General features: G+C 47.4%; 1 protein-coding gene and 1 non-coding gene across 5 annotated transcripts in view; one reads left to right on the forward strand and one right to left on the reverse strand.

Moving 5' to 3' along the window:
• Positions 1-7,061: 7,061 nt before the first annotated feature.
• Positions 7,062-7,134, reverse strand: TRNAG-CCC (transfer RNA glycine (anticodon CCC)). The gene has a single exon. It is a non-coding gene; the product is annotated as a tRNA-Gly (tRNA).
• Positions 7,135-20,569: 13,435 nt separating this feature from the next.
• Positions 20,570-21,285, forward strand: part of CTDSPL (CTD small phosphatase like) — a 124,027-nt gene continuing 123,311 nt past the window's right edge. For all 4 annotated transcript variants that reach the window (XR_011145468.1, XM_068981710.1, XM_068981711.1 and 1 more), the window contains exon 1: positions 20,570-20,658. Coding sequence is in view for 3 of the 4 variants with exons in the window: in XM_068981710.1 (XP_068837811.1) it covers positions 20,580-20,658 (79 nt within the window). In the remaining variant the exon portion in view is untranslated. The remainder of the gene's footprint in view (positions 20,659-21,285) is intronic.

Consider the following 21,285-nt stretch of genomic DNA (forward strand, 5'->3'; position numbering starts at 1 on the left):
AGCTTTCCCCAATGGCAACAGCTAACATGATTATAATACATACTGTATTTAAAAGGGGAAATTAATATTGGTACAATCTATAGATCTCATCATATTTCATCAGTTTCTATATATATATTCACTCATTTATGTGTATGTATGTAATCTATAGTTCTATGCAGTTTGACCACATGTAGTCATTCCTTTAACCATGACCACAATCAAGGTTAATTACATTATGTTGTACGCCTGAAAATAATACATCAATTATATCTTCATTTAAAAATTTTTAAAGATTAATAGCCACAGAGGGACTCCCTCGTGCTGCCCTTCCACCCCACCTCTGACCCTTAGCAATCACTAGTCTCCATCTCTGTAATTTTGCCTTTTAGAGAATACTTTTTAATTGGAGTCATAGATTATATAAACTTTTTTCTCCATTTGTAGATTTTAGTCAGATTTATTTCTACTCACAGAAATTGTCCTTTTTTTTTTTTTTCTCCAGGTAGTACCCACTTTCCATATGTGTCTTCCATACAAATGGCCGTGTGTGGAAAGTCCTCTTCAGCCAGGTGGGGAGAGTGGGAGGAGAGAGATTCTCAAATCTACTGAGAAAATTGAATTTTCTCTGAGAAAATGCATTGGGTATTAAGTTTCCATAGGGGTAAGCACTAGAGTTCTAGTGTGATCCTACAGATACATTATGGACTGTACAGCTTTTTTGACTAAACAAAGTACTATTCATAACATTTCTCCTGTGGAAAAAATATATTCCCAAGTCCAAACTGGAAAACAACCTGTTTGTTGGTGTTTGCCAATGTTGTTTTGTAATTGTGTGCCCAAACCTTGCCAAACATTGTGTGGACTTGAAGTAACTTTTATCTGATTGGGGTCAGAGATACAAAACTATTTGAATTTCTTTTAATTGTGGTATATGTATACATACATATTATAATATATATGGTATATATTTTATATGTGGTATATATATATTTATATAAAACCTTTGAGGTTGGCTTTTTCACTCAGTATAATTCCCTTGAGATCTGTCCAGGTTGTTACAGGTATCAATCATTTGTTCCTTTTTATTTCGATAGTAATTCATGGTATGAATGTACCACAGTTTGACCACTCACGTGCTGAAGGGTGTTTTTCAGTTTTTGGCTACTACAAAAAATTATGTATTATGACGTTTATATTTCAGGTTTCTGTGGCACATAAATTTCCGTTTCTCTATGATAATTGCCTAAAAGTGAGATTACCGAGTTATAAGGTAAGTATATATTTAGTTGTATAAGAAACTGCCAAATTATTTTCCAGGGGCTATAACATTTTACATTTCCATCAGCAATGTATGAAAGGTGTAATTTCTCTACATTCTCACCAGTGTTTGATATCACTCTTTTTTATTTGAGCTATCTAATAGAATGAAAGGGTTTGCACGTGCTGGTAGATCATAAACTTCTTTCTCCATTTGTAGATTCTAGTCAGATTTATTTCTACTCCTTAAGGAGGTGATGGCTGAGAAGGAGAAATAATTAGGTGAAGAAGGAAGGGAACACTGAAGGTAGACAGCACAGCATGTGCGAAGACCTAGTGACAGGTGAGAGCCTGAACTGTTCAAGAAACAGAAAAATACACTGGCCAGGATGCGAGAGCCGAAAGCCATGGGTGTGAGGTGAGGTATGAGAGGCAGAGCTGGAAGAACGGTAGCCTTCTCCTCCTTAAAAAACTATAAATTTAAAAAAAAAAAGAAAAGAAAACTAGAAGTGAAGGTGTCAAAAACGAATTACCTGGGAGGAAAGCTGAATCTGGCTCCCAGCTGCCCCCTGGTGGTCAAGACTCATCAGGGCAGCCTTTCTAATGACTGCTCAGAGGGTATGTGGATATTTTTATTTATGGGAACAGAACACTTAACTTCCTAAAAGGTCAGTGAGAAAGGGCTAAGAGGCAACAATAACTTTTGGACTCTGTGGGAGAAGGCGAGAGGGTGGGACGATATGAGAGAACAGCATTTAAAAATGTATATTACCATATGTAAAATAGATGACTAGTGCAAGTTCGATACATGAAGCAGGGCACTCAAAGCTGGTGCTCTGAGACAACCCAGGGGGATGGGGTGGGGAAGGAGGTGGGAGAGGGGTTCAGAATAGTGGGACACATGTACACCCATGGTGATTCATGTCGATGTATGGCAAAAACCACCACAATATTGTAAAGTGCTTAGCCTCCAATCAAAATAAATAAATTTTTTTAAAAAGAAGGAAATTAAGTGATACAATTAGCAGAAAAATGAGGAAACTAAAGCAAACAAGTTTTTTTTTTTGTTTTTTTTTTTAAAGAACAGCAAGAGATTTCCATGGTGGTCCTGGTGCTTTCACTGCTGAGGGCCCAGGTTCAATCCTTGGTCAGGGAACTAAGATCCCATAAGTCACAAAGTGTGGCTTCAAAAAATGATTGAATAAAAGAACAACAAAAATACTTCAACCATAAACTTATAAAAGCAATTTTTGAATTCAACATTCGTTTAGAGTTGCAGAATTACTGAGAAATTGTGAATCATGGTGAAGCATAGCACATGATGCTCACCCAACAGAGTGTTCTCTGGGGACTGTTTTGTAACCTATAGTCCCCATTCCCTGACCAGGGATGGAACTTGCGCCCCCTGCAGTGGAAAGCACAGAACCACCAGGGAGGTCCCAAGGCTGTTCACTCTTAATTAACCCTTTGCAATAGTGAGTGAAATGCCACTAAATCAATGGGTATCTCTTGGCAACATTTTCTCTACAGTGTCATTGCCATTACTAGAAAAATCTTAATTTTAAGTACATCTTATAAAAATAACAGAGACAAGCTTTGATTCTGAGCTGTTTATGTTCTTGCAGTGTTTAATGCAGATCCTTTTCCATGTCTGTATCTGTGTGTGTGTGTGTGTGTGTGTGTGAATGCTTCAGTGTAAACTCTGAGCCCCTGAGTTGAAAACACTTTTCACTGTACATAAGTATCTTTACTCTCAGGGGGTTTATGCTAAAGTTTTTTTTTTTTTAATTAGTGTTCTTTCATTTTGAATATATGATCTTGAGTTATGGCATACTGAATTAAAATATCAGTATTTTGCCTATCAAAAACGTTAAAATTTATTTTTGGATATATGCAAAAGTGTAAAACAGACTAGCTTGCCATTTGAGAATTTTTTTTTAAGGAAGCTAATTACTCCATAGAGAGAAAAATTCGATCCATAAACCAAAAAAAAAAAAGGACAAAGGAAATATTATTGGGATATACATCCTTTTAAAATATTATCTGTACAGTGTTAGTTCCAATTATTCTCTTGGCTCCCCAGTTTAAAATATTTTGATAAATGCTATGACAGATACAGATTCATTCATTTAATTTATTTGAGTAACAGCACTCAGCTTAATGCATTTTCTCTTTTAAAATTCATTTCACATTGATCATATGTCATGTACCAAAACCTGTATAAGATCTCTACTATTCTCTGACAATTTCCTGACTTTGCATTTTCCTATTTCAGAAGATCTTGCTTTCTATCATGCTAGAACTATAGTTGATAAATTCTTTCTTTGCTAAGTTCCCAATTTCACTTTGTTCTCATGAAGCATTGGTGGGGGAAGGGGACTGTCTTCTGTGGCTTCAGTATCACTGTTCCATCTGGGAATTTGCTCTGTTTCTCCACTGGATGAAGTGGTTTATTGACTGTCAATTTGTAAAGTGCACTCTGGGATTATCTGATTGCGAGATAGTAGGAGAGGAAACATATTTCATTGCCTTTTCTGTCAAGTGGAATTAACATGCACAGTATATCATCTTCTAGCAAGAATAGATGAAATTCCAGCAAGTGACCTAGAGTCTCCATTGCATGGTTGTCCAGACAGAGTCCTAGCTGGACTTCAGGGTCTGATGGCTTCCTCTGTTGTCCTCTTAGTTTAGTAGCTGTTTTTATACATGTTTATCGGTATATATCTGGAGAAGGAAATGGCAACCCACTCCAGTACTCTTGCCTAGAAAATATGTATACATTTTGTGTGCATATATAAGTATTTGATTTAAAATCTACTCCTCAGGGTCAGGGGAGCAAGAGACTGTCCCCACCTGCCCAGTTTTTTACCATATTTCCTCCACCCCTCAACTAATCAGTATTATTTGTTTCTTATGAGTGCATCCAGATTTTCTTCAAATGCTTATAAGCAAATATGAACACGGATCTTTGGGGTTTTTTTCTTCTGCTATATACAATACTTTGCACTTCTCGCTCAGCTCACAGAAAGCATTCTTATTCTTTTTTATTACTGTATATTATTCCATTGGTCTAATGTATGGGTAAACCATAATTTCTATTATCTGTCCCTTTTTTAAGGAAATGTAATTTCTTTTGAACCTTTTATTATTACTGCAGTAAATAACCTGGAAAATCATCATTTCGCCTGTGTGCAAATATATTTAGGGTAAATTTTTAGAAGTAGAACTGTGAGGAAAACCAATCTATACATTTGTAATTTTTGAGAAATATTGCCAAATTGCTCTCTGTAAGCACTGTACCCACTTACTCCCACCCATAATGGTTCTACTTGATGTGTTTTGAATGGATTTTTGAAAAGAGAACACATTTTTATCATTTCTTGTTTCTTATCTATAAACACTTATTCATTAGACAAATAATTACTAAGTGCCAACTATGCCTTAAACCTTCTCTTTAGGCCCTGGAGGCATAGCAGTAAGCAAGACAGACACAGCCCTTTCATAACATCTTATTATGAGACAGAGAAATAGATGACTAAGTGTGGACATGGTATATAACTTCCCTGATCACTTAAAGCCTGAGTCACCAACTTAGATGCCACACAAGGAACTTAAATGTGTGAAGGTGAGGGATCAGAGGGCAGAGGGCATAGCGGGCAGCATCCAGTCCTGGAAACCACAGGGCTGTGTAAAGCCTTCAGCTGCTGGTCTGCTCTGTACTGTTGGATATGTGAAAAGGAAAGGTCCTTGTTGATAGGATCCTTCATTTTCAAGAAAAACCAGAAATCCATATTTTCATGTGGTATCTCCCCATTTTAAATGTTGGAAACATTTTGAGGACAAAAATTTTTTTTTAATGAGGTTAGATAAGTTGTCAGGAATATCTAGGGAAACACTGAAGGGAAAAAACTATCATGAGTTTCAGGGACTGGCTTTACTAGATTTTAAAATATACTCTAAAGCCTCTGTAATTAAAACAGTGTGGTATTTGTGCATACACAGTCTGGTAGAACAGAATAAAAAATCTAGAAATCAACTCTAGCATGTATGGGAAATTAATATACAATAAAGATGGCATCTCAAACCACTGTGCAAAGATTAACTTTTTAATAAATAGTGCTGGGACAACAGGGTAGCCATGAAACAAACAAAAAAATTAATTCTTATCTCACACCCTATTGAGAGAATAAGCTCCAAATTGATTAGAGATCTATTTGTAAAAGATGAAAGCATACAAGTACTAAAAGAAAATTTAGATGAGTTCCTTCATAATCTGGTGTTAGGAAAGGCTTTCTAACTATGACTCAAAATTTAGTGACAGCAAAGAACAGATTGATAATTTGACCACATAAAAATGTTCTCTTTGCAAAAAAAAAAAAAAAACCATAAGCAAAATCAAATGACAAAATGAGAGAAAATATTTGCAATCTACGTTACAGATAAAAGGCCCAAAAGGAAACATTTGCAATGTATGTAGCAGATAAAAGGGATGGATTTTTGCTGTGGAATGAGTGAGCAATTCTCTGGGTATTCTAAGATTGAACATACAACTATATGATGAATGAATTAAAAGAGTCAAGTTTCTCAGTGCCAGAGATGGGAGTTACAAATATGGGAAGAGGAGAGGCTATAATGAAATTTGTGGTGTTAGATCAGAATTGGAGGGATCACTATAAACTCATGGTTTTAGCAGATTGAATATAGAAAATGACTGGTAAAGAGACTGATATAGATGTAGATAGAGAAATTGATATAGATGATAGGTAAACAGATAAATTTATATAAGCAGGTGCACTGAGTAAGCCTAGAATCAATAATACGCCAGTAGCAATGAACACACATCCAGGCCCCAGATATTGGTCCCTAAATATCCTTCTCAGGAAAAAAAAATCGAGACTCGTTAGACAGATGACTGAACTCCAGGTCTAGTGCCAGGAAAGGACAAGGTGAGCCTGGAACATCTCGTTAGACCAGAAAGTAAGGAAGAGCTCAGAGAATAATGGGGGGCAGGGGGAGTACTTCCCTGGTGGCCAGTGAATAAGACTCTGACTACTAACACAGGGTCACAGGTGCAGTTCTTGGTCTGGGAGGATTCCACATGCTGTGGAGCAACTGAGCCAGCGCTCTCGGGCCCGCGAGCTGCAACTACTGAACCTGTGTGCTGCAGTTACTGACGGCCACGTGCCCGAGAGCTTGTGCTCTGCACCAGGAGAAGCCACAGTGAGAAGCTCACAGACAGCAACAGAGAGTAGCCCCTGCTGGCTGCACTAGAGAAAGCCCTAGCAAAAAGCAATGGAGACGCAGCACAGCCGAAAAAAAAAAAAAAGAAAAACAAGGAATAATGGGGAGATGTCACACACACCAAAAAAAACCAACTTGAATGGACTCTCACTGATGAATTGAGGAAAATCCTGATAGCAGTAACCAATTCAGGAAAGAATCAACAGATGCTAAAAGGAGAGGCTAAATGTTTGATGAAAATAAGAATATTTGCATGGTTTCGAAGCACCTGCTCACAAAAAGCTTTTAAATTAGAAAGGGGAAAAATACTAAAGGGACAACATTTACAGTGAACAAACCTTAAAGTTGCTGCCGTTACTGTTATCAAAAATGTTTCCAATCATGCCACAGTAAAGCAACATGATATGCCTTTCATATGATGTCCTATAAGGATACAATGTCATTTCTGGAGCATTCCTGCCAAAAATGAATAACCTGAGTCTAGTCTTTTTCTAATATTTATTGTATTTATTTCTTTGACTGCACCAGGTCTTAGTTGTGGTATGTGGGATCTTTTTTCAGTTGTGGCATGAGGGATCTAGTTCCCTGGCCAGGATTCAAACCCAGGCCCCCTGCATTGGGAGCACAGAGTCTTAGCCACTGGACCACCAGGGAAGTCTCAACCTGAGTCTGACTTTGAAGAAACAATAGGCGAACCTCTGTTAAGGGATATCCTATAAAATAACTGATTTGTGCCTTTTTCAACTGGCAAAGTCATGAAAGACAGACCAAGTAACTGTTTCAGACTGAGTGAGTGAAAGTCGCTCAGTCATGTCTGACTCTTTGTGACCCCGTGGACTATACAGTCCATGGAATTCTCCAGGCCGGAATACTAGAGTGGGAGCCTCCGGAATACTGGAGCCTTTCCCTTCTCCAGGGGATCTTCCCAAACCAGGAATCGAACCCAGGTCTCCTGCATTGCAGGTGGATTCTTTACCAGCTGAGCCACAAGGGAAGCCCCAAAAATCCTCGGCTGATGTAGCCAGTATGTAGTCACTTAGGGAGGTTACAGGCCCTCCTGTCAGGGAGAGGATAACTGCAAAGTTTGCTCATAGCAACTTATTAAACCTTTCATTAAAATACAGATATAAAGGAGACACGGAAATCCATGCCATCACCAAAGTGCTGATCCCCAGCCTTGGAGAATCTGTAGCAAGCTGGGGGTGGGAGACAAGAGAAACCTAGCATCATAAACCTAAATTCGATTCTGAACTAGAAAAAAATAAATTTTTTGTTTTTGCTATAAAGGGCAGAATGGGTCAATTAATGAAAAGTGAATAAGGTCTCCAGGTGATTAAGGTCTCCTGTAATGATGTTAATTTCCTGATTGGGTAACTTTACATGACTATATGAGAGACTATTCTTGTTTTTAGGAAATATTCACTAAACTGTTTGGGAGTAAGCCTGCAGCTTATTCTCAAATGGTCCACATAATAATAATACAGGGGATTAAAGTTACCATTTGGGAATCTAGTTGAAGAGTATATGGGAGTTCTTTATTCTTGCAAAGTCTCCATAAGTCTATAGTTATAAAAAAAAATTATGAGAGACTGCACTGTATAAGCAAAAACAAAACAACAATGACAAACCATGTTTGCTACAAGCACGGACCTGTGGGCTGGATGTCACCCCTGGGTCGCCAGTTTGCAGTCTCCAGTTTAAAGCTGTTTTCTTGAGTTGATCTTGAGTCAAGTCTGATAACAACCATGACCAGGGCTGGAGAGTGCTTTGCTGCATCTGGAACTTTTAAAGCAGCTTAACACCAATGAGGAAGCTGCAGAGACAGCCCTTATATAAATAATCAATTTGCTAATAAAGGAGTTTCCATCTGAAGGCAGCCCCAGTCCTCAGAGACAAGGAAGAGTGGTTGTGGTCCAGACAGTCTTCCCCTGCGGAAGTCCTGCGTTTCATCAGCTGTCTTTGGAAGAGGTGCAAGCAGCCTTGCTCCCTGGTAGCTGGTCTCAGCCATACACAGCACTGGGGGTGGGGTGGGGGGGCAGTATCTAAGAATCTTTCAGAACCCCACTGTTGAGGAAAATATATCTATATCAATAAAAGTGGAAAAGAAACTTTAAAGTTGAATGAAGTTAGAAAGGAAGAAAAATGTGTTTCAGTATCGGAAAGGGAAATGTTATTCTTGGCACATCAAGCTTTTCTGAGTAGCCCCTCCTTCAGGGGCCCTGTGCAGCACATAGGATGGTCTCATATGAGGGTGCAGCCTCGTCTGCCCAAGTCAGGATACGTTTAAGCAGTTTGCAGACTGACCTGGGGGACCTTCCGCCCCCCTCTCCCTTCTCATTCTGCAGTTGTACCTTCCTGGTTAATAGGTCCGCAGGCCAAGGGAAGCGCAGGCCAAGAATGCGCAAGTCTGAGGAGGCTCCCCCTGATTGGGCCTTGGAAATGCCAAGGATGACTGCCAATGGAAAGACGGTTTGTTATTCTCAGAGTTTCCAAGAGAAGGTTTTGCACTATGCCACGGGGCAGTGGGGGGTAGCACACACGAGGAAGCACAGGTTGGGTCAGGAGGCAGAGCAAGAAAGGGAAACTGTGGCAGGAGATTTTACTGTGGTGTCAATGGAAAGGAACAGGTGAGACAGGTTAGCCGGTTTAGGATTGGCTAATTAGAATAATTTCAGTGGGCTCTAGGACACAGGGACTATCTCCACTGCTGCTGCTAAGTTACTTCAGTCGTGTCTGACTCTGTGCGGCCCCACAGACGGCAGCCCACCAGGCTCCCCCATCCCTGGGATTCTCCAGGCAAGAACACTGGAGTGGGTTGCCATTTCCTTCTCCCATGCATGAAAGTGAAAAGTGAAAGTGAAGTTGCTCAGCCGTGTCCGACTCTTTGCGACCCCATGGACTGCAGCCTACCAGGCTCCTCCGTCCTTGGGATTTTCCAGGCAAGAGTACTGGAGTGGGATGCCATTGCCTTCTCTGAGGAACTATCTCTAGTTGTCTTATTAGGGCAGTAGCAGCCTAGGGTATAATAGCTCCATCAAGGAGGTGGCTCTGGATTGACTGATTTGCATGAAAGACATGCTGTTGCTTTTTTTTATTTTTGGCTGTGCTGAGTCTTCATTGCTCTGCGGGCTTTTCCTCTAGTTGCAGAGAGCAGGGGCTACCCTCCAGTTTGGGTACCAGGGCTTCTTAATGTGGTGGCTTCTCTTATTGTGGAGCACAGACTCTAGGGTGCATGAGTTTCAGTAGTTGTGGCTCCCAGGTTCGAGAGCACAGGCTCAGTAGTTGTGGCGCATGGACAGGTCCAGTTGCTTCATACAAGTGGGATCTTCCTGGACCAGGGGTCAAACCCACACCTCCTGCATTGGTAAGCAGACTCTTTACCACTGAGCTACCAGGGAAACCTGGAAGACATGTTTATAACAAGTTATTTGCTTTCTGTAGGAATGAGGTAGCCCTGGGATGGGCAGTGACTCCAGAGTCAGCAGGGCTCCAAGATGTCAGAACATCAGAGCAGGGTAAAGAAAAGGCATGGCTGATACAACCATTCGTAGGTTTTCCAGCCAAGAGCCCAAAGGTCTCAGCCTACAGCCAACAACTGGCATCGGCCACAATGTAAGAACGTGAGCCTCCAGACACTTCCCGCCCCAGCCTGCAAGAAGCACCGGTGACACCACGTAAAGCAGAGGCGAGCTATGCCTGTTAAGTCCTGCCCAAATTGTAAGTCGCATGCATAGAAATATTTTTTTAAGTGTTAAAGTGATTTTTATACAACTATAGTAACTTGAGCTAAGCCGAATGAATCCTCTATCTTGAATTTAAACCGGGGTTTATGGAAATGGGCTTCCCTGATGGCTCAGACGGTAAAGAATCTGCCTGCAGTAGAGGAGACCTGGCTTCGATCCCTGGGTCGGGAAGATCCCTGGAGAAGGGAATGGCAACTCACTCCAGTATTTTTGCCTGGAAAATCCCCATGGACAGACAGAGGAGCCTGGCAGGCTACATACAGTCCACGGGTCGCAGAGAGTCAGATATGACTGAGCAACTTAAACTTTCACTTTCACTTTTTATGAAAACGAGTGTCAGGAGTTCCCTGATGGTGTCGGAGTTAGGAGTCTGGGCTTTCACTGCCTTGGACTAGGTTCAGTCCCTGGTTGGGGAACTGAGATCCGGCAAGCCACGCAGCATCGCCCTTCAAAGTGAAAATTGTGAGTTGCTAGCAGGAGACAAGTGCTTAGACCCTAAGAGAGTCTCATTCGTGACGAATGACTTATTCTGGAATAACAGGCGTTCTGGGCTGGAGTGGCCCTGATCCTGAATGGTCCAGTTCCTGATGTCAGTAGTGGGACCTGAGCGTCCCTGGGACCTTCAGGCTTCTGTAAGATCTGAGTTAGTTAGGCTCCCGTGAGGCCTTGGGTGGGGCAGAGAGCCCTGCTGTGAGACCTTCATGATGGTCCTTCCCTAAGAGAGTCTCATTCCTTGCATCAAGTGGGCCTCTCATCATTGGGGCCACGTGGTACCCAGCCAGAGCCTGGCATACAGTAAGCAAGCAGGATGACGGACACTCACCCACCTTCATCACAGGGCTCACAGAGACAGAAAATATTAACGAGTTTTGTGAACACTCAAGGTCTGGCCACATCCATGTAGCTGACTAGTGTCTTCATTTTTCCAAAGTATTTTACTTTTACTGTTTTAAAAATAATTTTTAATCATCCAAAGATGTCCAGAAATTTCACTTCCTTGGTCCCATCTCCAAGCTCAGACTGCGAGGGGTGCCCTCTTCTGGTTTGCACTGATTCCAGAGCCTTCTGGAACCAGACCGTCATCTGCCTGCTCCTGCCTGCAAAGGGGAGGCCCAGAGAGAGAGAGAGCACTTGCCCCGGGGCCTCTTTCAGCAGAGACAGGCCCACATGGTACCCACCCACTGCAGCCCGGCGCTCAGGGGTAGAGCGCAGGGAGTGCAGCCATGGCCATGCGACTGGGTAGTCAGCTGAGTGCGGTGGTGGTTCCCTGGGGGGAGGCTTTAGGGGTGGGGGGCAGCAGTGCAGGACGATCGGGTGAGGCAGAGGCCCACTGCCGCAGTGTGGGGCTGGGGAGCTAGGGAGGGGGGAGACTGGAGGAGGAAAGGAAGAGGGAGGGAGGGAGGGAGTGTAGAATCAAGAGATGGGCTGATTTATTGAGAATTTTTTTTTTTTTTTTCCTCCCTGTGTTCTCCATTCCTCCACTTCCAAAAGAGATAGGCTGGGCCTCTCTCCCTCTAGACCTCTGGGGACATTTGCGGGAAAAATAGAAATTGCCCACAGATGCTCCCTCGCCCTCACTTGTGTTCGTGTACGTGAAGGAGTGTTCAGGACCAGGAGGGCAGGAGAGCAGGGTTTCAGGGAGGGCTGGAGAGTGAGGAGGGGGCAGTGCCAAGGTGGGAGAAACCAGCCTGGGCAGAGACGGCCCTGTCAAGGGTGCGCCCTGCGTCCTGGCATGAGTGTGAGCCTGTGCACACAATGTTGCTGTGTGTCCGTGACCAGACTTGCCCAGGAAACAGGTCATGCCACAGACCGTGGGCAGGTCTGAGTCTGTCCCCGTCGGGTTACGCAGCCTGAGCAAGCACAGGTCAGGGAGCGAAGGGGGCACCCGTGGCCGGGCCAGAGCCAGGGGCTGAGGAATATGGGTGGGAGGGGCCGGCTGCCAGCCACCAGGCCAGAGTGACAGCCTGGCCAGGTGACACCTAGGGCCCGACACAGGGCAGGTGTTGAAGGGGCAATGCATGTAGGGGACTGGTGAGTAGGGGCCCACCTCACGGGGCTTCATTGGCTCCAGAGTCACCAAACCAACCTAGGACTCGGTGACTCGGCCCCTTTAAGCAGCAAAGCCACTGCTGCCGTGGCCTGAGTGACACAGGTCTGCCCTGCCGCTCTGCCTCTGTAGCTGTCCCTTTGTAACAGGGTTTCAGGGTGAGACCCTGTCCTCCCCATACTCAGGGCTCCAGGGAAGACCTAAACACAGGGCTGCGTCCCCTCAGTCCACTCAAGTTCTCCAGGCAGGGTGGATCTAGAATTTCGAAAGTAGAGGGGAAGTGGCTAGGGTTTCCTCCTCCAGGGAGGCTTCTTGGATCTGGGTACCCCAAGGATGCAACAGCTCAGCCCCAAGGCTCCTGAGTCTATCTGAGCTCCGGCTGAGTCTTGCTCTCAAACTCTCCAAGCGCATCCTGACCACCACCTTTACTCTACGTGTCCTTTTGTATCTGTGCTTGGGACTGCTGGCTGACTGCCCTTTTCCCCTTCACCAGCAGCCAGCATTCACTCTGCCATTTCAGCTCCTACTCTTAGCACCGGCTGCCAAGTGGAACACATCACTCTAATTCCCCTGCTCTCCACCCCTCCAGACAAGCACCCCAGCCCTCACATTCCTGAGGGATTTTCTGTTAATACTCAGGGAAAGGCTGGGCAGATGTGCACATCACAACAGCCAGATGAAGTTGGGGGACATGACTGGGCTGTATCCTATCTAGCTAGGATACCAGCCCCCCCTCCCCCCACCCCCCTGGGAGCTGGCAGGGAGAGAGGCCAGCTTCCATATCCAACTGGGCACATGAAAAGGACCTCACAACATGGGGGCCACCAGAGGGCAGGCTACACCTGCTGGACCACTGGCCCAGTAGCGGGCCTTATTCTTGGGAGTGAAGTCTGGAGTAGACTTCACTACTGGCAGTAGTATGTCTGCCATTTCCTGGAGAAGTATTTTCAGTATCCCATTCCAGTATTTCTTGCCTGGGAAATCCTATGGACAGAGGGGCCTAGTGGGCTACAGTCCGTGGGGTTGCAAAGAGTTGAACACGATGAGGGACTAAGCGCGTGCACACACACATTCTTGGGAGTGAAGCATCTCTAGATGGGAAAGATCCTGTGTACAGATCCCACCTGGATACAGATGGAAGACATCTCTGGGGACAAGGGCAGAGGGAGAAGACGATTGAGAGGCCCCAGCTGGCAGGGGACACAGGCATTTAGTTGAGGGACCCATGTGTGATGGGGGGAAGAGGGGTTCTTGAAAAGCAAGAATGAGGATGTGGGGAAGCATGGGTATTAAGGGTTAAAAATTGAGCTGTTGAGGAACCCTTAAGAATGCTATCCTGGGGCAACCTGAGTGAGGAACAGACAGGGTGTCTTGGGGCATAAGGAAACCTGGGGGCTCCCCAGTTCCTTGATCCTCCAGGTGATGGGAGGGGCAGCAAGAGCTCACATCCTCCCCCTAGGGACCTCCAGCTCCTCCACTCAGGGGATCTGCTCCAGACCATTCTAGCCCCGGCATGTACTGTGGTTTAGTTCTGGGAGCCAATAGAGTCCCCCTCCCATTGTTGCTTAAGCTGGCTTGAGTTGTTTTTCACTTCAACCTACAGATCTGAACTAGTTTCTTAAATGATGCTTCTGCCTTGCTCAACAAGTATCGGTGACTTCAGATCACCCACAGGTTAAAGCCCAAACTCAACCTGGCCTTCAAGACCATAATCTCTTCCTTCATCCTTATGTCCTCCTGGTCCTCCCTCATATGCGGCCTTCTCTGTGGACACTATGGATGGAAAAGTCCTGTTGCCCAGAATCTGAAGGCTTCAAAAATGACGTTGTTAGCATCATCTCCTGTGAGGAGACCCCCTGGACTGCCATTCTCTGATTAGTCCACTGCCTCTTCCATTAGGCTGCAAGCTCCTTGAAGATGCTTTTTCTACTGCATTTGGCCCAAGCCTAGCTCACTGAAGGCGCCCAATATACACCTGGAGGATATATGAAAGGACCTCTGTGGGTGTAGCTTGTCCTGCCTAAGTTAGAGCAGGTCTTTCGGGAACTGACTTCAAACTCTGAGCCTGGTTCACAGTATGAGAGAAGGAATGTAGCCTGGATAAACCTCATTCAGTCCCAGGGTGACCCCAAGAGAGAGATCGTGAGTGGGCTCAGGTTCACAGCTACTTGACTGACCATCGGGAATCTTTGCCCAGATCCCACTTCCACTTCTTTCCCAACAGAAGACTTGGCACCCTCAGGCTCTGCTCCTAAAAGGAACCAGGAAGACAGAGCCAGAAGCAGAAACAGCTGGAATCAGAGAAAGACCGAGACACAGAAAAACAGGTACAGAAACTAACAGACAGACAAAATATGAGACTGAGGTGCCCACAGAGAAGGGCAAAAAGCAGACCAAGAACAGAGCCTGGGGGCAAGAGGTTCAAAACCACAAAGCAGAGTAGGGCCAGGCTGGGAATGGCGGAGCCAGAGCACACCGCCCTCCGCTGCTTTCTGGATTAATGCAGCATCATCGGTGGGTTCCCCTGCCTGCTGCGCTGCCCCAACCCTGTTGGTCAATAGGAACTTTCTACACACATATCTGAACATGTCACTCCCACAGTCCCCAGAGTAAAGCACAGGTGCCTCTCCTGCGTTAGAAGACTCTGCTTGACATATCACCAGAGCTGAAAACTCCAGCCACTGCAGACTTTCCCCGATGTGCGCTCTCCACCACCGCTAAGCCTGGCAACATGCTGCTGTTCTCTGTACCGGGGACACTCCTGTATCCTTCCCCAGGCCCCCTGTCTTCAGATCACCACATTGATCTCAACACCCAGTGTTCCTTTGACAAGGGTAGCCTCAGAGCAGTGTCACCCTGTCCCTCACCTCCTGGTCCAACTGTCCCCTCCCACCCTGGGGCTCTCCCCGGGAATGTCTGGGAGACTCCAAGCCAGGCCGCCCCCACCAACACTCCCACCTCCCCTCCTGCTCTTTCCTTGCACCTCAGGGCCAAGGCTCACCAGGCCTGGACTCCTGCCCATCCCCCCAAAACCTTGGTATCTATCTCTGCCCCTGTCTGTGCAATTCTTTCTTTTTAGGGCCATGGTGGTCCCTCCTACATTTTCTATCTGTCTCTCAAAAAATCTTATCCACCAATTTTTTCTGTTTAAAGAATCCTATTTAAATCAAGTGAATTGAAAAATATTAAAAAGTGCAAGGACACTGCATGAGAAGAGTTTGGAAAATGTGACTGACCCAAGATTTTGGTGCACTGTCCTCTTAGAGCCCTTTTACTGTTTGTCTACTGCCTTCCTCTCTGGGGCTGGATGTGCTTTGCCTCCGATGACTGACACCTGTCCTTGGGTCACTGGGGCTGCTCTCTCCCATTCCTGCAGAGCCCAAAGTGCTGGGGGCTTAAGGCCCCCAGGACAGCTGCTAGATAGCACTGACGTGTGAGTATCATAATCCAGCTCCCCAGCCCTCACTTTGTGTTACTCTGAGATCTTGTGTCTAGAACAGAACCCAGCAGCACATAGTGGGTGCTCAATATAATATTCATTGAACGAACAAATGATGCCGAGTGTATCGATCTTATCCTTTGTAATTTCTGGAGTTTTTGTTTCTCTTAGGTCTTTACCATCCAAGATTTTTTTAAAAAGGTCCCCCATTATTTGCTCTGGTATATTTACATATGAATTTTCTATATTTAATTCACTGATCAATCTTGGTATCTTATAAGGTACCAAGGTCAATATGTTGTTTCTCCTCATGGCTAATCTGTTGTCCCAGTAGCAATTCTGAAATCTTTCCTTCATCTGAAAAACCAAGATATTATGTAAGACTCATTCAGTGAGGTATTATGCAATCATGTAGAATGGTAGTTATATGATTATGTCACCACATGGAAAAATGCTCACCTTATAATTTTAACCATGGCTTTTTTTATAGCTACATAAAAATTATGTCAACATATGGGCAAGGACAGGGAAAATAGGCTGACCTAAAGAGGATGATTGGAGAAGACAATGGCACCCCACTCCAGTACTCTTGCCTGGAAAATCCTATGGGCGGAGGAGCCTGGTAGGCTGCAGTCCATGGGGTTGCTAGGAGTCGGACACGACTGAGCGACTTCACTTTCACTTTTCACTTTCATGCGTTGGAGAGGGAAATGGCAACCCACTCCAGTGTTCTTGCATGGAGAATCCCAGGGACGGGGGAGCCTGATGGGCTGCCGTCTCTGGGGTCGCACAGAGTTGGATACGACTGAAGCGACTTAGCAACAGCAGCAGCAAAGAGGATGATAGCACTTTGGGTGAACTTGTCCTTTGATTTTTATTCATACTTATGAAATAAATAATATATTGAAACTTTAAACAAATAGAATATAGAGAAGAAGGAGTGAAAGCAAGTTATTTTCTTGCTTGAACCTGAGATAAAGAAAGTAAAGATAGGTTTTTTCTTCTATTTTTCAGGGGGTCTCAGGAAGCTGAGGAAGGTGGAGGATGCAGGTAAGGGGAATTGTTACTGAAGGGTCCTGGGGAAAATCTGTATGACGGAAAGGCCAGACAGAAGATACTCTGTGTATAAAGATTACTTCCTTTGGCCCTAAACCCCTGGGCTCTGAGCTCTTTCCCAGGCTCAGCTAAGCGAGCAGAACCTCTGACAGTCCCCCACCCAAAAGGAATCCAGACCTTACCTGACGGGGGTCCACATGCTCACATCACCTTTCCCTGGATAATGGGATGCTTCATTAACTGGGCAGCAGGGATGCTAATCTCTGTGTTTATATACCAAGAACTGTAGAACTGTATCACCTTGCACAGCTATGTTTGGAAGGTCCCTCTCTGAGCTCTTAGAATTTAATGGTTTTTAAAAATTCAATTCAGAGAACATTTGTGTGTATATATTATATATGTATTCTGTTCTTTTAAAGTTTCAATTTGTTCTATTCCATAAGTGTTATTAGAAATCAAAGGACAGGTCCACCCAAAGCCCTATCGTCTTCCTTGGGCTATATATATATATATATATTATTGAAATATAGTTGATTTACAATGCTGTGTCAGTACATCAGGGTGATTCAGTCATAGATTTGTATATATACTTTCTCATGTTCTTTTCTAGTATGGTTTATTACAGGATATTAACTATAGTTTCTCATTCTATACAATAAGATCTTGTTGTTTATCTGTCCTATATATAATAGCTTGCATCTGCTAGTCCCAAAATCCCAATCCATCCCTCCCCTGCCAGCATTCCCTCTTGGCAACCACAAATCTGTTCTCTATAAATGTGAGTCTGTTCCTGTTTCATAGGTTAGTCCATTTGTATCATGTTTTAGATTCCACCTGTGAGTGGTATCATATGGTATTTGTCTTTCTCTGTCTGACTTACTTCACTTGGTATGATAATGTCTAGGTTCATCCAAGCAGCTGCAAATGGCATTCCATTCTTTTTATGGCTGTGTAATATTTCACTGTGTGTGTGTGTATATATATATATATATAGCACATCTTCATCTGTTCTTCTGTCTATGGGCGTTTAGATTTGTTTCCTTGTCTTGACTATTGTAAACAGTGCTGCTGTGAACATAGGGGGTGCAAGCTTTGTTGAAATATGGGCCTAGGGTTGGGACTTCTGGATCATGTTAACTCTATTTTGGGGGAGGTTGCGCCAGGTTGCAGCACATGGGATCTTTAATTGTTGTATGCAAATTCTTGGTTGCATCATGCGGCATCTACTTCCCAGACCAGGGATCAAAAGCAGGCACCCTGCATTGAGAGTGTGGAGTCTTAGCCACTGGACCACCAGGGAAATCTCAATCCTGATTTTTGCAGGGAACCTGCATACTGTTCTCCATAGTGGCTCTACCAATTTACATGACCACCAACAATGTAGGAGGGTTCCCTTTTCTGCATTCAGAGAGCATCTTAATTTGCCAGCCCCTGGGCCAGTCATAACCTCAGAACAAAGAGAAGAGCATTATAAGTGGGGACAAGGGAAGTTCTCAGTGCCGTGGGGCCCTAAGTTGCTCTGCATTTGGGAGGGTTAGGACAGGCATGTGCTGGAGCCTGGGTTACTTACACTAAGGCTTGCTTTCCTAACCAGAAGGGCACTTTGCTTCAACCTTCATGGCTTAGCTGCCCCAGGCAATTCACTGCAGTCCCAAAGGAGCTGACAGAAGAGCAGCTTACTCACACATGAACACACGCGAGGCAGCTGGCCCCAGGCCCTACTCACAAGCTCAAAACCCAGATGTAACTTGAGGTCCTGGATTTGGGGGCAAATTCGCCGCCCCCCCCCTACCTTTTTAGGTAGCTCCCCTGAAATGCTTTCTCACCTGCCTCGGCTACAGGGCCCCTGTCCCAGGACTGTCTCCCACACTGGAACCGTATCTGGGCTCCACCTGATGAAGAGACCCGCTAGGTCTGCCGGCTGCCCTTTGCCAGAGGCGCTTCGGGAAAACTTAGAGGAGGTTAGTTGCTTCCCCTGGTGAGCACGCGACCTGGCTGCAACCAGCTCCGGGTTCCAGGGGTCGTGGAGTGAGAAAACGTCCTACCAGCCTGGCTTCCTCTAAGCCACGACGAGGATGGACGTGAAGTGCGCGCGCAGAGCCCTCCACGCCGCAGTTCGCCCACTCCGCCTTGCCCACCTACGTCACGCTCCGCGGGCCCTCCCAAATCCTCCTGATTGGTGGAGAGCAAGCACGAGCGCTCCCGCCCCGCTCCCGGGCCCGCCCTCCTGCGGCACTGCCCCGCCCCCTGGCATACTGGTCTTCCAGCTCCCCTTCCAAGTTCCAAGGCGAAGGCGCGGGAGCGAGAAGGCCCTCGGGCCCTCCAAGTGTGACGGGGCCTTTGCCTTCATGCCAGCGCTCTGGCCCTCGCCCCAGGCCTGACAGTGGCTGCCTGCTCTTCAGAAATACAGTCCCTGCTCAGCTCGGCAGCCACAGGCCCATTCTTCTCCTTAGCCCTCCACTCGCTCCCCAGGCTGGGCCCCTTATTGCAGAGCACCCGGAAATGCCCACTGCCCAGGTCCCGCTTGACGCCTACACCGCTCCACGTGCCAGGAGGTTGGTCCCCGAAGACCCACAGTCCAGCACGCGGGCTCTCGAGGCCGATGCTGAAGTGGGTTCCTCAGGCATCCCACGCCTGGAGCCTCCAGCCCTGTCCGCGGACCCTTCCCCCACCCAACTCCTACTCTCCGGACCCTTCGGAATTCCCCACAATCTGGGACCTTCACCCCCGACCCGCGCACTCTTGCGTCCCCCTGAACCTTCCTCACACTCCCGAGTTCTCCCTCGCACTAGCGCCCCGAACCTCTCCGCGGGGCCGCCTCGCTGTAAGGGACCACTCTTAGCAGCCTCTATTCGCAAACCGCTGCCCTCGGCTCCACGTGACTGAGCACTCGCTTCCCGTGCCGGGATGCTCCTCACCCAGCACCTCCCCCAAGACACCCTCATGGGACCCTCCTCCCCATCCCTCGCATCTACCTCCTATTCTTCCTTCCTCCTCCGGGTAAACATCCTTCCAAGGGCCCTCCTCACTCTCCCACGCGTGCGATCTCGCCTCCGACCCCAGGGCCCTACCCGCACCCCCGCGGGCCTCTGCCTAGCCCCCGACACCCCTCAGCGCACTCATCTGCCAGACTCCTCACGGCCTTCGCACCCCAGGCCGCTCACCCCAATCATCTTCCCAGGCCTCCTGACACCCCTACACACCTCGGCCCTCACATCTACCGCCAAGACCCCTCTAGAATCCCCTACACCCCAAGCCCGTCCCCCGCACCGCGTCTGCCCAAGAACCCCTCCCGCCCTCCACCTAGCGCTTCGGTCTCACCCCACACCCCTCTCCCCCCGGGGCTGGCGGGCAGCGCCGGCGGCGGCGGCGGCGGCGGAGGCCGGTCCCCCGGCCGGGACACACCCACCCTCCCGCCCTCCCGCTTTCCCTCGTTCCCTCCCTCATTCCCTCCCTCTCTCCCGCCCGCCCTCGCTCCTCGCTTGCTCCTTCCCCCTCGCCCTCTCCCGCTTCCCGCGGCGCCCGGCCTCCCGCTCCGCCTCCCCTTGCGCGGCTCTCCCGGGCGCGGCTCCGGGGTTCATGGTGACGAGGCGGCGGCCGCTCCAGCCCAGAGGCGGCGGCGGCGGCGGCGGCGGGAGCGGGGGCGCGAGCCCGGGCCGCCTCTTACAGAGCGCGGGGCCGGGCGGCGGGCGCGCCCAGGCGGCGGCGGCGAGCGCCCCCCCGGCCCGCGGCCCCGCGCGCCCCCCGCGCCGCGCGCCCGTGCGCCTGGCTGCCGGGGGGCCGGGCCGGCGGGCGGCCGCCGCGCCGCGCACCCATGGACGGCCCGGCCATCATCACCCAGGTGACCAACCCCAAGGAGGACGAGGGCCGGGCCCCGGGCGCCGGCGAGAAAGGTAAGGAGGGGCGCAGGCCGGGGGCGTGGGCGCTCCCCGCGCGCCCGGAGTTAGCTGCCGGGCGCTGGCGCGGGCTGGGGGAGGGGTGCGTGGGTGCGGGGTGCGCAGCAGGGAGGCGAGCGGGCGGGAGGGTGAGTGTGCCCGCGCCGCTCCGGGCGCAGGAGGGGGCGTGCGCCTTTCCCCGGGTGGCGGCGATGTGGGGGTGACCCTGCGGGCCAAGAGTTTGTGTGTGCGCTCACGCCGATGGAGAAGTTGTGAGCCCGCGTGTGTTTCTGGCAGGTTGGAAGTGTGTGTGTCGTGTGTATGCAGTGGGCAGAGGTTGGAAGGCTATGTGTGCCCTTAACGGATAGGTTGTGAATGTATGTGTCTATAGGATTCCGTGTGTGTGCACTTGTGTGTGTATACTTGCATGCTGTGGGTATGCATGGGCCAACTGAGAGATGGTAAAGGTGTGTGAGCACCGGTTTTCCTGACAGGCTGTGAGTGTGCGTGTGTACATTATGTAGAGGTTTGTGTGTACCTGACTAGGAGGTTGTAGAGTTGTGTGTGTGTGTGTTTGTATGTGTTCATTCCCTACAGAGTTTGTGTGTGAACATGTGTGTGCTTAAAGCACTGAACTGGCATTGA

This window comes from Capricornis sumatraensis, chromosome 10, assembly GCF_032405125.1.
Source record: "Capricornis sumatraensis isolate serow.1 chromosome 10, serow.2, whole genome shotgun sequence".
In the NCBI taxonomy this organism is placed as follows: domain Eukaryota; kingdom Metazoa; phylum Chordata; class Mammalia; order Artiodactyla; family Bovidae; genus Capricornis; species Capricornis sumatraensis.